The sequence below is a fragment of the Liolophura sinensis genome, chromosome 2 (assembly GCF_032854445.1).
Source record: "Liolophura sinensis isolate JHLJ2023 chromosome 2, CUHK_Ljap_v2, whole genome shotgun sequence".
NCBI lineage: Eukaryota > Metazoa > Mollusca > Polyplacophora > Chitonida > Chitonidae > Liolophura > Liolophura sinensis.
The window spans coordinates 18,921,655-18,938,863 of NC_088296.1; the positions used below are offsets into that span (position 1 = coordinate 18,921,655).

General features: G+C 38.8%; 1 protein-coding gene across 1 annotated transcript; it reads left to right on the forward strand.

Moving 5' to 3' along the window:
- The first annotated feature begins 455 nt into the window (after positions 1-455).
- Positions 456-12,482, forward strand: LOC135462559 (E3 ubiquitin-protein ligase Midline-1-like). The gene is made up of 7 exons (XM_064739785.1): positions 456-593; positions 2,087-2,776; positions 3,170-3,265; positions 4,122-4,352; positions 6,169-6,191; positions 6,459-6,640; positions 11,905-12,482. Exons 2-7 carry the CDS (start codon positions 2,105-2,107, stop codon positions 12,480-12,482), a joined length of 1,782 nt encoding a protein of 593 aa, XP_064595855.1. The 5' UTR covers positions 456-593; positions 2,087-2,104.
- Positions 12,483-17,209: the final 4,727 nt, after the last annotated feature.

Below are 17,209 nucleotides of genomic sequence, written 5' to 3' on the forward strand. Positions count from 1 at the left end.
TTGTTCTAAATAATATACTCTTCCTTTATATATTGTCCAGGTTAAAAGCACTTTCAATGACGCCAAGTTTTGGCGCGCATCGGCCCTTTGGGCCGGAAAAGCGCCAGTGCAAATCAGATCCCCACCCCCCCTATTTGGGATGACACACAGCATCTCAAACGGTAAACATCTAACTATGTAATAATACATCCTTTAGTAAATACCACTATATTTAGTGGTGAATATATGGATGATTTGGTATTATATGTACATAAAATACCGTGGTTTAATATGGGAAGCTGGGCTTATTTATTACTGAAAAATTGTTAGGTACGACTTTAAGCACTTACTCACTTCCTTTTCAGGAATATTCATTTCTGGGATCAATTGAATATGGGTCACGACGTGTTCTACATTGAGTGGTGGCCGCTGGAAAGCTGGTTTGACGAGACTACTTTGTTTTCCCGTCCGTGCCTGCCACATAGGAAGGGGAAGAAGCCGAACTTCAAGGGCGTGTATTAGGCTCTGCAAGAACTGTGTTACAGATATTTTATCAACTGTGTATATATTGAGATTCCGTGTGTTACCTCCAGTTTAAAGATATCAGAAATTCGGTGAGTTTTACTTCTTCCTAAATTGTATATCTGAAGAACAGCAAAACGGACTTGTACAGTTCCCAGATTTCAACACTATTAAAAACAATGATTTCATACACTCTGCACTTTATTCTGTCCAAATGTGAGCTATGTAGTCGTCCTGTTTGCGGAAGGGTCCAATTTTTAGAAAGTACTAGGTTAGCTGGCAGCCATTTTGGCCTGTCAACATTCAGTTGTAGGGCTGACCCTGAATGGCATTATGCAGAGTTATGCTGAAGGTCGATTACTGGCGGTGACGTGTCGCCCGTGGTATACAAAGCCGGGACAACCCAACCAGGGATCGCTGTTTGCTTGTTCTTTGCTTACTTGTATACTTTGCTTACCACGCTTGCCTGCCTGAACCAAATATAAACACTTGTATATAAGCGACAGATGTATATTTATGCAAGAAGTGACTGCATGTTGTATTAACGCCACACACAGCAGACATTACAGCCTTCCCTAAGATCACGGATAATTGAGGGTGTCACTTGACACACTTAGCCGGTCAGGACAGCCACATACAGGTCTGCTGATACATTAGCCAGGGTTGTCTGTGTGAAGTTTACACAGACACTAACCTACTTCTACAGCGGACAGCTTACATATCTCCTGTCCAGGCTGGTAGGTTGTCTTTATATTGTACCGCTACGATGGTGGCAGCCCTGTATCTGTCTAGACATGTATGTCACATTTCTGGTGCGCAACCAAGTCAGCACTTACAGTTTAAACATTGTGTGTTTTATCAGTCTTATTCGCACGATACAGCAGCATTATTGTAGTCTGTACTCCTGTGGTTTCTCACAATAACACAAACACGGGAAGCTAAAGAGGTTGACCTGTTACAAGTTTTTTTCAGATAGAGAAACTTTAGACATTCGTCCCGATTATCGTATAATGTCTGGTTCTCTTCACTACCGCTGTAGTCCAGACGTTTGACTCGATTATCATACAGGGTGATGCTTCCTTCAATATCGCTATAGTCCAGATGTTTGACCCAATTATCTTATACAGTACCTGAAGTCCCACCGTTTCTGTTGAAGGTGTTTGCTAATTGGCTGGTCTTACCTTTAAATCAGCAGACTCTCGTTCTCACACACCAATCTGCTATTCATGGATGGAGCTTTTTATAAAGGTGTCATCACCTACAAACATGTCTGGCCAAACTGGCTTGACCAGATGTTTGTCAAAAAAATGTCTCATACATGATAAATGCTTAAATCGACAAATGTCTAACTAAGCAGTTATTTCTACTCAGGGAAGCGAGGCGCTCAAACTCTCATATACTATATGTATAGTAATGCTGCTTCAGCAATAGTGACAAAAAATACTGTACCCCATATGTTGTTGGAAGACAGAAACAGGTACTGAACTGCAGATGGAGACTGTGTACTGTGTTGAAATTTTATATTTTCATAAATGGGAAGACCTGTATTGGTACCAGAGAAAGTAATTAGCTGGTTTTGTTTCAGTGAAAAACCGAGCGTGTAATGGCTGAAAGCAAGGAAAATCCTGAAGAGGTTCTCACATGTCCAATATGTGTGGAAACATTCCGGAAACCAGTAATGTTACTTTGTCAGCACAGTTTTTGCAGAGAGTGCATTGGTGTGTATGCTGACAAATCTAAACCTGGACAGACAGATGAGGTCTCCTGTAGCACGGGGAGTGAGGGTGTTCACCAGCTGATCTCATGCCCTGTATGTCGGACACCAACCAGTCTGGGGATAGAAGGTGTAGCTGGTCTGCCTCCCAACTTTCATCTGGCTGAAATAGTGGAGAGGTTCTCTTCTGCCGTGAAATTTGAGGATGACACCCCATATTGTTCTCTGTGTGATGATGATAATCAGACTAAAGCTGTCAAGTTTTGTACCGATGGTTGTTTTCTGTATTGTAAAGACTGTCTGGCTTCTTGTCATCCCATGAGGGGGGCTATGAAACGTCACCGGCTGATTTCGTCCTTGGAGTACCTCTCACAGGAAATCTCACAGAGACAAACCAGCGGCAGGGATGAACAATCAAATCAGCAAGCGTCATGTGCAAGACATGGTGAGCCATTCTGCTTGTACTGTGTACCGTGCCGGATGGTGATCTGTGTGGGGTGTGTGGTTGACCACCCGGAACATGCTGTGCGGGATATACCATCTGCAGCTGAGAATCACAAGGTAATGCGAAAAAGATATTCTTATATCAGCCAACAACCAAAATGGATGTTCTGGGTCATTAACTGTAACGTTAATTCCCAGTGCAACGATTAATACGAAAAACTAAAAAATTGTGTAAGTTCAAAATTACTTTGAAATCATGCAAAGAGAAACAGTAAACAGTTTTCAATGATGTTAGAAAGACGCAAGGATGTTCTACGCGAATGACTTAAATCACAATCTAAATCGTGCACCACTCTAGTATATAGGTCTATAGTCAATGTAAATATGTCATGATTTGGAACCAAATATTGACCCTTAGTTTGTAATTTATAGTGAAGAATGGGGCTTTTTGTCTTGTACTGTAGTGGCTTGAAAAGTGGATTTTGTAATGTAGCATCTTTTCCATTACAGCCAGGTGTGTTGAACAAGATTAGTGAACTGGAGAAAGTGCTACAAGAAACTAAAGAATCACTGTCAGGAGTTTCAAGGCTGCACAATAAGATACAGGTTGGTATTTTTGATGACGTGGTCAACATGTGATTTATTGCATACTTGGTGACTCATTTTGCATATGTAATTTATTGCTATCATTCACAAACTCAGGAAACATACAGCTGTTAATTATGTACCGACAACTCTAATACATCATTGCCGATCATACACTGTCATAATATCTATATTGTATATAAGTACTCCACATATGTGATGAGGACTGGCCCCGATAGCACAGTTGGTGGAGTGTCCGCTTAGATCCAGGGTCAAACCTGGGTGAAGTAACGCCTAAGACTTTAGAGGAAGAGGAAGTTGTAACTTACTCCCTTGGTGTTCAGCTTGAAGGGGATAATGCAACGACTGGTTGACCCGTATCAGTATAATGGCTCAGGCGGGCCAGCTTACCTGCCTTCGGTAAGGCGTCTCACTGAAGCAACTAGATAAAAGAGCTGTGGAAATCTGTCTTGCAACAAGGAGGCACATTACATGCACTCTAAGGATATCTTCATCGTCATATGACTGAAAAATTGTTTAGTACGACCTTAAACCCCAAGCACTCGCTCACCCATATGTGATGGTGCGACACCTGGGATTAATAGACGTCTCTTAATCCAAGGGTGACACTCTTGGTGTTTGAACCAAACCACTGGTGATCACAGCATAAGGGCGGCACCATCTCACCCTGCACGGACCACCAGTTGTGATATTGAAGTTGAACCAACAACGTTTCTGAGTCGAAATATGAACCCCGATAGACTAAAGTGAAATCCCCTCCAGCCAGGAAGTACATTGTAGATACAGTTGTGTATAATCTCTTGAACACACCTGTAATGGTCAGGATGAGATAATAAACATTCTTTCTGTTTGTCAGGAAACTCAGGAACTTCACACTCAAGAGGTAGAAAGGGCTTATTGTGCAGCCTTGGAAGCCTTACAAGCCTGGAAACAACATTCCTTAGATGGCATAAAAATCCACTATTCACAGTGGAGTGTGGAGTGTAGTGTTGTACTTAAACATTTCCAGCTACAGGCCCAGGAAATGGAGAGGATGGTACAGGCTTCCAAGGATTTAGTAGCGTCAATGGACGTCGAGTTTTTACAGGTAAGTCAGTCATGCACAATCTCTAACATTGGTTCAGCTACCTCAACTCCAGTTAAATACTTTTCAACTAACCACACAGGACAACCTGTCAATAATTTTTCAGCTTCAGAGAACATATATAGTTTTCTTACATGTATGGGCTGTAGATATCTTGGCTCTGACCGCTCATTTGTAAACAAATGTGATATGTATGTTGTGTATGTACACAGAGGCATCTCATTTACCTTTGTCGCATTATTGAACCTGTGACCAGCCTCATACAGTGACACTAATGAACAGTGATGAGGTGTTCAAATCAATCTCATGTTGCCAGATCTACTTTTAGCTCCAGGGTTTAACTGCTTCACTTAGTTCAGTGGTTCTCTCCGGTCGCCCTCTATTGTTCTATCCATAAACGTAACCGCTCTGCGATTAGACTAATAAACAACTCCACGATCCTATCTATGTAATATTAAAAAAGAGTACGTTGTTTGATGTTTTTTGAAATGACGTGTATATACGAATAGTAATAAAGTCCTTATCAGTGTTTGAAACAATAAATTAACCAATGTACAAACCGTATATAGACAACCATATCTCAGTTGATGACCCCCAGGCTCTGCCCAGTTTCCTTCAACCACAATGCTGAACGCCGTCATATAAGAGAAATATGTTGAGCATGACGTAAAACACCAATCAAACAAACCATCATGTCGTGGCTCAGTATGTTGTCCAAATTTTCAGTCATCCGGATGATATCGTCTGCTTCCTGATCAGAAAGTTCAGACCCATAGGCGATAAGCCATTAACACACGGCTACTTTCACAAGTTTGTAACACACAAAATATGATAGCGTTTACTATGTTTGAGGTATTTGTTTTTGTGCAGTTTTAAACATCATCTTTACTTTATGAACAAATATATTTCATTTAAATCTAAAGTTTGCTATAGGCTATTGTTTTCATAAACATGCCGTAAAATAACCATAAAACAGCCGTAACAAAGGACAACTAACAGGAAGACCAGAATTAAACCATTTTTTCATTATGCTGATACCATTGGTTTATATCCCTCTCTTTAGAACACTTCTACCTTGATCTTCTGATTTATGGTCTTTGCGCAGCTGTTACGCGAAGGGGAGATAACTCTAGTGTCTTTCACTATTATAAAACTTTCTGCCAAAATACTTGTGAAATTGATAAAGGATTGCTTCTCTGACAGTAGCATAGAATTAAATCCTTATCACAAGGTAGGATTTATACAGCGATTAACTTCAAGTTGTTTACTGTTTTACTTGTACTCGGTGGAATAAATGGTTTCATTTTCAACAAAGATTGGGTGATCGGGAAATCTTTGGGTCAAAATTGTACTGTAAAAAGCTCCATAGAATTTATTACACTGGAATTTAGAGCTGATTTTGACTGTGTGATTGACTAGGAAGTGGTCTAATTGTTTAAGGGAAGAGCCAATGGCCCCTGTGTACTACAGGGGATGTAAGACATTTCAATTTTAACTGTGTCCTTGTTACATGTTGTGGTGAAAGTATACCCCAATTCTTCTAAAACTTGAGACAGATATTAGTAGTGTTGAAAGTAGAATATTACATTGCTTTACCAGCCATTTGGAAAAGTAAAGATACAAGTATGTTGTCCATTAGATGGTCTAACCATGTGAGAGAAAAGAAACTCAATATTTCTGCTAGGATTATAAATATATTGGCTAAAATGAGCAAACCAGGTGACCCAGAGTTTAGAACGAATAGAGTAGGTAAAGAATCTTTGTTTCAGTTTTTATGATTACATGATTTTATACGATGCTTAATTCTGTTTGTTGACAGGGTTCCACGGACTTCACCAAAACGTATGTATAAATGTGTTATAAATCTCTAGGTTTGTTATACATGTGCACATGACAGTTGTGAGCAGATGTGTTTCTGTAACACTGAGTAACAGCACTGTAGTTGTCCAAAACATGACCCAAGTGTAAAATATATCTAGTGTTCAAACATACATTTCTTCAGACAAATGAGACCTAACCTGCTAGGTACATCATGACATTTTCATAACTGTGTGATAAACAGGATTACCACACAACTGTGTTTCTTTGTTTTCTGTCCTCTGTTCACAGAATTGATGACCAACTGAATGAGATAAGAGCCGATCTGGAGAAACATGAGGTCAGCAGACAAAAGCTTCTAGATTCTCTACAACATGACCAAGTTGTTCCTAGACAGGTGACTGTAAAAGAAACAGTGCAAGAACGTCAGGAAGCAGCAGTCGGTGGACCAATGTCACCCCGATGTGTTACAAGTAGGTTCTTATATGTATAAAAGGTGTACAATAGGGTGTGCTCAGAGGACATAAACGACTTTAGGGTTTACACTAGGATGTGCATCAAAGACACAAACATAAAGTGGAGAAGGGGCACAGTTGTGCGTGTGCAAAACACATGGCAGACTGTGTTAAGAAGAAAGCAAACCATAATAAGCTGTAATACAGCAGGGGGCACCCAGAAAATGAACAGTATTCCAAGAGTAACAAAAGTGAGAAGAGTTTACAAAAAGCATAGATAGTTTGAGGTCTACATTAGTGTGTGAACAAAACACAAACTGATGTCAGACTTACGATAGGGTGTAGGCAAAACACACAAACTAATGCGGTGTAGAATAAGGTGTACACAGACGACACAAACTAATGTCAGGCATGCATTAGGGTGTGCAAAAAAGATACAAACTCATGTGAAGCATGCATTAGTGTGTGCAAAAAAGATACAAACGCATGTGAGGCATGCATTAGGGTGTGCAAAAAAGATACAAACTAATGTGAGGCATGCATTAGGGTGTGCAAAAAAGATACAAACTCATGTGAGGCATGCATTAGGGTGTGCAAAAGAGATACAAACTAATGTGAGGCATGCATTAGGGTGTGCAAAAAAGATACAGGCTCATGTGAAGCATGCATTAGTGTGTGCAAAAAAGATACAAACTCGTGAGGCATGCATTGGAGTGTGCAAAAAAGATACAAACTGAAGTGAAGCATGCATTAGGGTGTGCAAAAAAGATACAATCTCATGTGAAGCATGCATTAGGGTGTGCAAAAAAGATACAAACTAATGTGAGGCATGCATTAGGGTGTGCAAAAAAGATACAGGCTCATGTGAAGCATGCATGAGTGTGTGCAAAAAAGATACAAACTCGTGAGGCATGCATTGGAGTGTGCAAAAAAGATACAAACTGAAGTGAAGCATGCATTAGGGTGTGCAAAAAAGATACAATCTCATGTGAAGCATGCATTAGGGTGTGCAAAAAAGATACAAACTCATGTGAAGCATGCATGAGTGTGCAAAAAGATGCAAGCTCATGTGAGGCATACATTAGGGTGTGCAAAAAAGATACAAACTAATGTGAGGCATGCATGAGTGTGTGCTAAAAGGATACAAACTCGTGTGAAGCATGCATGAGTGTGTGCAAAAAAGATACAAACTCATGTGAAGCATGCATTAGGGTGTGCACAAATATAAACTTATGTCCTGCATTAATTAAGGTTTCCACAACAGGCACAAACTAATATGAGGTATACAGTAGGTTATGCCCAAAAAGTGATATTAACATTTTTGCTGACGACACGTCACTATTGGAAGAGATCAATAATTTAAGTGACTCAGAGGCTAAACTAAATCGAGATCTTGATCGTTTGTCAAAATGGGCAAGTCAATGGGTTATTAACTTTAAAGCTCTTAAATCTGTTTACTTGTTTATATCTTTAAAATGTAACCCTTGCAATCCTAATTTAATGTAAAGAGCGTTCGGTCCCACAAACACCCCGTCATCATTCTGCAATATAATGGTAAGTAAAACAAACACATTCGAGCTGTAGTAAAGAAATCAAACAGGACATTAAGCATTTTCTACAGAGCAAAGAAAACTCTCTCCAGAAAATGTCTCGTCACTCTCTCCCAAAGCTTATTAAGGTCGTCAATCAAATATGGCAATGTTCTGTACGACAACTCTGGCCTTAAATCGGCAAACTCTCTTGAAGCTATCAAAAGACGCCTGGCAATTCTCTGTACTGGAGGATAACGTCAGACATCATACAATAGTTTATTAAATGGACTCGAATGGGAATATTTACATAATCGATGTCGATGCCATAGAATTCTTCCATAAAATTGTAAATGGACTCTCCCTTATCTAAAAAGGATATTAGATGGCAGAAATATCACTGATACAAACACATACAACCTTCGAAACAGGGACAATGTTCGACTTTTTAAAATTTGCATTCAATTATTTTCCTCCTCTTTCTTCCCCAAAACTCTCAAAGATTGGAACATTTTTACTGTCTCATATCCGCAATGCCTCAGTTGGAATAATAAAGCAATTTCTGTTTTTCAAGAAAAATAAAGAACTCACTCAACTGTACAACATGTTCGATTCGTACGACTCTGTTATTCAGTGCCGAATGAGAATGGGACTTGGCGCTCTGAATGCTGATCTTTTTAAGTACAATTTAAGCAATGTTTGCATGTGCCCAAATTGTAATCATTTATGTGAAAATTTAGTTCATTATTTCTTTGAATGCCCCTAATGTGCCACTCAAAGACTGCATGTGCTCGAACAAATTACATCAACAATATCTCCAAGCGTAAACTACTCAATATTGATTCTTTCGTGTTTAAAATATGTTGGTAATGTAGTATTATTTGGAAAACAAAAACAAAATTGTCTTAAAAACTATGCATAAATTTATTGCAGAATCAAAGAGATTTGAAATCGATGGGTAACATGGAAATTTGTTTCTTATATTAAATGATAATGATAAATATTATTTCAGTAAGTAGTCATTATGTCCTTGCATTATAGCCTCATTTTATTACATATGGTATGATTCATTCTTTTTATAGTGTACATACTTTTGTTGTTACATATATTACATACATATGTGTATAGTCTATTCGGTCTATTATCTGTCTACATCATTACTTTTATTTACGTTTGTAACCAATTCCTTGTTGTGCCCTATATTTATGTTATATGTTGTCGAGGAGACCCCCGAGTGGCATTACGTTGCAAAGACACAAATTAATGTGGGGTATATACTAGGGTGTGTACAGAGAGCACAAACTATTGTGAGGCATACAGTAGGGTGTGCCCAAAAGACACAAAATGATGTGAGGTATACAATAGGGTGTGCACAGAAAACAGAAACTGATGTGAGGTATACAATAGGGTGTGCACAGAAAACAGAAACTAATGTGAGGTATACAATAGGGTGTGCACAGAAAACAGAAACTGATGTGAGGTATACAATAAGGTGTGCACAGAAAACAAACTAATGTGAGGTATACAATAGGGTGTGCACAGAAAACAGAAACTAATGTGAGGTATACAATAGGGTGTGCACAGAAAACAGAAACTAATGTGAGGTATACAATATGGTGTGCACAGAAAACAGAAACTGATGTGAGGTATACAATAGGGTGTGCACAGAAAACAGAAACTAATGTGAGGTATACAATAAGGTGTGTACAGAGAGCACAAACTATTGTGAAGCATACAGTAGGGTGTGCCCAAAGGACACAAACTGATGTGAGGTATACAATAAGGTGTGCACAGAAAACACAAACTGATATGAGGGATACAATAGGGTGTTAGAACAGGGCAGTAGATAGTGTACCGGTCAGTGTCTGGGTGATGTTTACCTCATGCTTACAAATCAGCAAGTGCACTGTTAGAACAGGACAACTGGCAGGGTACCTCTCACTGTCTGGGTGATATATACATCATGTGTACAAATCAGCAAGTGCACTGTTAGAACAGGACACATGGCAGGGTACCTCTCACTGTCTGGGTGATATTTACCTCATGCGTACAAATCAGCCAGTGCACTGTTAGAACAGGACACATGGCAGGGTACTGCATGTTTGCAAATCAGCAGGTGTGCTGTTAATACGGATTACATATTGTTCCCCTGAGTGCAGGGCAAAAAAGATACAAACTAATGTGAGACATTCAACAGGGTGTGCAAAAAGGATACAAACTAATGTGAGGCAGGCAATAGTGTGAGCAAAACAGATAAAAATTAATTTGAGGCATACAGTACGATGTGCACATAGGATATAAACTAATGTGAGGCATACAGTAGGGTGTGCACAGAAGACGCACACTAATGTGAGGTACATGTATATGAGAAGATGTTCCCAGAAGACACAAACTAATGTGAGGTATACAGTAGGATGTGCACAGAAGACAAACTAATATGAGACAGATGGAAGTCTTCCCATCAGTGTCTGGGTGATATTTATCTCGTGTACAAATCAACAAGTGCAATGTTAGAACAGAACACATGGCAGGGCACCCTCAGTGTCTGGATGATATTTACCTCATGTTTGCAAATCAGCAGGTGTAGTGTTAATACAGAACAGATAACATATTGTACCCTTGAGTGAGATTTACCTCATGAGTGTGGGTGTACTGTTAGAAGAGGATAGATAACACAGTGTACCCTCTGTAAAATAAAAAGAAAGTAACTCTGAATATTGAAGTGATAATATAAGTGTGTGTTTCTATCACTATGTTTGTGCCATCATCAGGAAATATATATGGTAAAGAATACATAGGCTTATGTACATGTAGGTGCGTAGGTATACAATGCATGCATGTATAAAGACAAAACAAAGTGTGGTAAGTTAGAAGAAAGGCAGGAATGGTTGAGCCTGAATTACATAATGTTAAGCTGGTATTGTATGAAAACCTGAAGAAAAGAGAATAAAATGTAGAGTTGAAGCTAGAATTTCAAAAACAGGGTGGTTTTGTGGAGGGTGGTGAATATAATATATATATATATAACAGATACTGGTGAAAACAAGACATGTTTTATTATTATTAAAGGGCAGAGAATCCATGTATGTTCGTCTATATATTAATAATTGTTGATCTACATTTATCTCCTCACTTGATATACGTTTGATTTTTTTAAATTTTGAAATATTTAACTCTATTTAAAAATCTGCTGCAGAAAATTTAAGCGAATACTTCTTTATTACTAATAATTGTGATAAATAAAATAGCCTTTGAGGTATTGTGGCAAAGAAAGTAAGTTGTGTGTGGCGAGTTACCTCCCTTACTACACAGACCGCTTTGGCAGGGTGTTACGCCACGAATGCCAGCAAGCTTACTACAGCATCATAGTGACTTTTCTGTTCCAATGTGCCATGGCTGACAACTAAAACCCTGTGTCGGATAGAGGAAGGTATTGTTCTTGTTGTAGGTGATAAGTTTTAAACAAATTAGAGCGTTAAAAGGCTGTATTTTAATCCAGTACTTGGTCTGTCGTACCCGTCATTTAGTGATGGATCCAGTTCTTGTCGAAGCTCAACTCTTTTGAACCGTCTGAAAATGACAGAAATTTGTGTATAAATTACATTCTTGTCACAGCAATATGTGTGATTTTATTCCAAGAGACTGTGTTCAGAAAGTAAAACCACTGTATGTGTACAGGTATTTACAGCTCTGTCTTACAGCGTGTGTTTATGGTTTGCTGTTGTTTATACTGCTTCTGTTGTGTTTTTGCAGAGCCGACGCTGAGATTCACAGAGACAGACGACAGGAAGCTGAGAATCACTGACGGCGGCTCAGTGGTAAAGGCTGAGGACTTGTCCGTGGGGAGGTGGATGAGAGCTGTGACAGGCGGGCGTTACCAGACGGGCAGGTACTACTGGGAGGTGCAGATCACCCGTTCGCATGACTGTAACTGTGGTGTAGGAGTGACACAGGAGAGCTGTGGCGTGAGGGGGAGGACAGACCCTGGCCGTAACACCTGGTACATTGTGATGGCGTACCGTGGTGATGAGGTCAAGTGTTATAGTCACAGTGGAGGTGAGATCAAACCTGGCTATCTACAGGACAGACGTTACACACGATCTCATCACCTGGGTGTGTACCTGGACTGTGATGACCACACACTGACAGTCCTGGACTGTGACAACAACCAGGTAATGTACACTTACAGTGATGTTATCGTCACAGAGCCTCTCGTGCCATCGGTTGAGTTTTTGGTCGTGTCTGGATCTGGATCTGTGTCTGCTCGTCTGGTAACGGGTGACTCTGTGACTCTGCCTCAAGTTCTCTGTGATATGATAAGCACTTCCTGACCATCGGGTAATTATTCATTACATCTTTTCCATCATATTATAATTTGTTTCAAATAGAGTGGTTAATTATGTCTCTTGGAACAAATTTTTGCGTATAAATTTTAGTTAATGTCAGCAGTGTGGCTAATTCAGTAATCTGTCACAAGCTTACAGCTTGGTGTAGTTGTACACAGTCTGTCTGACTTGTCCTGAACATCAGTGTGAGGTTTTTTCCAGACAAAATACATGTAGATAATGACTGGGTAGTTTTAGTTTTAGTAATGGAGATTTGTGAGAAAGTGGCTGAGGGTATAAAGAATTATTTTTCTTACCATGATCTGGCCGGTATGTCATAACTCAGGGGTGGTTTCAGATTAAATCGTCAAAAAAGATCAGATCAGATTCACGTTGTTGTTGCAGCATGCTACGCAAGACAATTCTATTTTGAATGATACTAGCGATGTTTTTTGAGAGAAATAAACCATAATTTGTAATGGGTTTGAGAGTGATTACCTGGCTGAAATGGTATTACATAACTAGCGACAACAAAGAAAAAGATCACATGGATGAGTACAGGTAGAGCTTTTGGCACCTGACCTCAAATGCAGATTGGGCTAGAACAGGTTGGTTGGATAAGCTACATGTAGTCATCTAGGTTGTGTTATGTAACTTGGATGTAAGTTTTGGATAAAAATGAGAGAAAAACATAACCTGTGGGCCATTTTTAAATTAATACTGTCTCTTTTGAGTGCAATCCAACCAGCCCTCCAATAAAGGACCCCACTTGAAAGGGTGTTTTTCTTAGAAGTTTCATTACCCAGAATGTACAAGAATTCCCTGTGGACCGACCCTATTTTGTCTCCATGATGAGGTTAATCCCATGCCGAACAAGGACTGTTTTTAGGATGCTGTTGTCAGCTGTAAGTTTCTCGTTTTCTGTATATTTCTCTATTTTTGAACTAAGTTTATTCAAAGATTTGCGTTCTTAACACTTTGTCATGATCTGGGCATAGTTTGTGTATCTCATATGATAACAGTAGTAAACATTTTAAGCTGTTTATCAGATTTTTATCTTCAGTCTAAACACAGTGATATTTTAGTGGACTATTTGTGTTTATTGAATACATCTACCGCATTACTATGTAAACATCTGACATGTTTTCTATAATAAACACTTATGTCTTAGTCACTGAACAGTTTTTTATGAATAAATACCAGTTGGCATTAATTCATACTGTAATAAAAATGTGTTTAAAAACAGTTATTTTTAATGTGTACAGTAAATCGTTAACCTTTTTAGCCCCTAAAAGTGTTCACTGGAATCTCTGCAGATATTTAATATGAAATGATTCTAAAATGATTTGTTTATGTCAGTCAAGACGTAAGCTTCATAAAACTGTGCCAATTATTTATCTACACTCTGTAGTTCTCTAACAATATTTCCAATTATCGGTTAATGAGGTGGCTGAAGAGGTTGAAGAGTTAGGGTAAGCACTATGGGGAAGGTTGAAAAAATTAGGGCAAGCGATATGAGGAAGGTTGAACAATTAGGATAAGGAAGGATACCACAGATATATATTATAGATATAACCTTTTTTCCTTTAAATGACTGTTACATGTAAGTGCTGTGATGTGACATGTATTATTGTATTCACTGTCGTGTAAGCATTACGGCCACATTGTGATATTTTCTAATAAATAGCTTCTAAATACATGTATATACATTGATTATGTTGCAGTTTATTCAGAATATAGTTTGTTTTTTTCTCTCTCTTGCATGCCCTTAGCTTGATGAAGTGATTAAAGTATCATTGTTACATCGCTTTTCATTTGTTTTTTTAGATTCAGACCCTGTCCACACTTTTTCTTTTATAAATGTAATCAGTTTTTCTTGTACATGTATTAACGTTGACTCTCTTTTATTGCATACATGTATGAATAACGACAACGTGAGCTGCCTCCTTGTTATGTTGAATTAACTTCACCCAGAGATGCAGACCTACACATGCTTAATCCCCTCTTTAGGTTTAACCTTCAAGACCAGCTTTGGTCTCCAACTTGATGTGCAGCTCAAATCATGTATCCAAAGGGCTTCTGTTGTCATCTGTGACTTTGTCTGGGTGTTTTTTGAGTTCCCGTATTTTCAGTAAATCACAACAATGTGTCAATGTAAAATCAGCTGGCAAATCATCTTTGATTTCTGTGATCTCTGAACTTAGCAAATATGAAAGTGTGGCTTGTAGCTGATTTACCGTAGGAAGTGGCTTCATCCCCAGTACTGTTGCTATGACAACCTGTGGTCAAGATTATGAGGTCACTGCACCATTTCATCAGCTTGCTGTTATTTTAATGTCAGTTGTTGTTGTATTCATGTATGATTCGGTGATATTTTGCCATTCTCTGCCTTTTGTGTTTCAACTTCTGAAACATATGCTTAATAAAAATAAGTGATTGTGTAATGTGTAGTCGTTTGAATGGTTGAATTACATTGTTAATAAAATGTAGTAATACAAACGTAAATCATGCACAGTATGTCGTATTTTTACACAGAGTTATACATATACCAATTTCACAATCAACACTTTCAAGTTACCTGATGTGTCTCTTCTCAGTAGTGCTGGTTTCCTCTCTGTCTGATAACTTGTCGGTGGATTATTTGATGTGTATCTTTTCAATTGTGATGGATTTCCTGTCTGATACCTTGTGCAAATATTTACATGTACCTGATGTGTATCTTCTCAGGTGTGATGGGTTTCCTGACTCTCTGACACTTGGTCCACATATAACCTGATGTGTATCTCTATAGGTGCGGTATGTTTCCTTTCTGTGATACCGTGTCCGTATGTTACGTAATGTGTTTCTTCAGCTCTACAGGGTCCACACATTACATGATGTGTAACTTCTCAGGAGGGCTGGTTTTTGCTCTCTCTCTAAAATAGATTCCACACACTAGCTCTACTCATATTGAAGGCTGGGTTTTATATTCCCTTATATAAAGAACGCCAAGTCCAGCTCATGCTTCCGCTCCGGTCGTACATGTGGGCGGAACGGTCTACAGCAACCTGTGGATGGTCGTATCAATGAAACATTATTGAGTGCGGCGTAATACACCAACCAAATAAATGTGTTTTAAGAAGGTTCCTTATTAACTCTCCATCGGTGAGGTTCTAAAAGCACCAAGGCTAGGTTTCAAACTCCTGTGATGGGCAGGACCCAACATTTTAACTGACGATTTCCTGGCGGAAACATAACTGATAGACCCACAGTGCATGTACTGCCTAACTTCCTATGTGCGGGGAAGGAATGAATTTAGTTAATCCACGACCTTTTCCCTTGTGTAGGATGACATGATTTCTTGATGGAATGAAGACATGACGAGCGCCATATCATGGACTTCGTCCCACTCTCGGCCCACGAGACTCACGTGTAAGGCCGTATGGACAGCCTTGCTCCTGTCTTCAACCAAAATAGTGTAGAAATTTTGAGTATTTCGTACTCCATGTATTTAGTATACAACACCTGGAGCCTGTATAAATATTTCGTTACCCCCTCACCCCTCACCCCCACACACCTCCCACACACACATATATCACCACCCCACCTCATTACCCCCTCTAGTTGGATATAGCACGTTTTGGGGAACTTCTAACGGGCTTATTTTTTGTGGTAAAGAAACTATATTCAAGAAAACTTGACTTTTTGTGTTCGAACATTCCTGAATGTGAGACATTCCAATGAATCCATGTCTTTTGAGTCTGGCTGCGACTTTAGGTTAACTTTGCTAATTGTTTTCTTAAGGGCGGAAAATTAATTCTGGCACGCCGGTTTCCCGCACACCCATAGACCGGACCGACGTGCTGTGAGTGATCAGTTCTTATGTACGATGTTTAAACACTAATCAGATAAATGCTATGAATAAATTAACATGGTTATTGGTGGCAACACGCATATGAAAAGGAAAATATAGTGTGACAAACTTGAGGTTGTTAAACAGGTTAAATTCGTGACTGCTGTCAAATCGACTTGCGTTATTCTGTAATGTTTGTATATTTTTAAGCATATTTTTGTTTAAAAGGTGTTATTTTTTTGTTCTTTCTCAGTTATGATGTTAGCCTTTGCTCTTTCTTTATTTTCCATCAGTGTGCATTTATGGGACTATGACGGTTCCTTTTTGGGGGTTTTTCACTCGATTTGACATTTTATCGACATCATTTTACACTACAAAAATAAATAAACTTAAATTTAACAGAAAGTATGTTGTCTGAATTATAAAATATATAAAATAAAATGTATTCTGCCATTGCAGCGGATAATTCTGTTCAATTTAACACATATTCTATTAATTCAACATACATATCCTATTACACTGAAAAGAAATTACGTTGATAGAATATGACAGAATATTATGTTATAACAACAAAATACATTTCTGATAAAGTTAACAGATTAATTTTTTGAGTGCGCCGAACCCCTGCGGTTTCCTCGTTTTCTGCCACACGTATAACTAACGGCCATCTTTTGAGTGAATGCAGCGATAGAAATAACTGATACAAGAAATAAGAATATTGTACATCGTATTAACCGTGAAAACACAGCAATTCCACGTATACAGTCGTTTTGCAGGAGCTACAGGTGGATCTGCTTGGGGAACTTTTCGAAAACTGCATTTGAGCATTGGACAAGCTGTTTCCATACATTTCTCTGATTGAACGACGAGAGACATTTGTTCATATATCGATTGTCTCCGT

Coding starts and splice junctions, on each gene's coding strand:
- LOC135462559 (XM_064739785.1), top strand. CDS start 2,105: ATGGCTGAAAGCAAGGAAAATCCTGAAGAGGTTCTCACATGTCCAATA. Junction 4,353..6,168: donor TGGACGTCGAGTTTTTACAG/GTAAGTCAGTCA, acceptor GTTTGTTGACAG/GGTTCCACGGACTTCACCAA. Junction 6,641..11,904: donor GTCACCCCGATGTGTTACAA/GTAGGTTCTTAT, acceptor GTGTTTTTGCAG/AGCCGACGCTGAGATTCACA.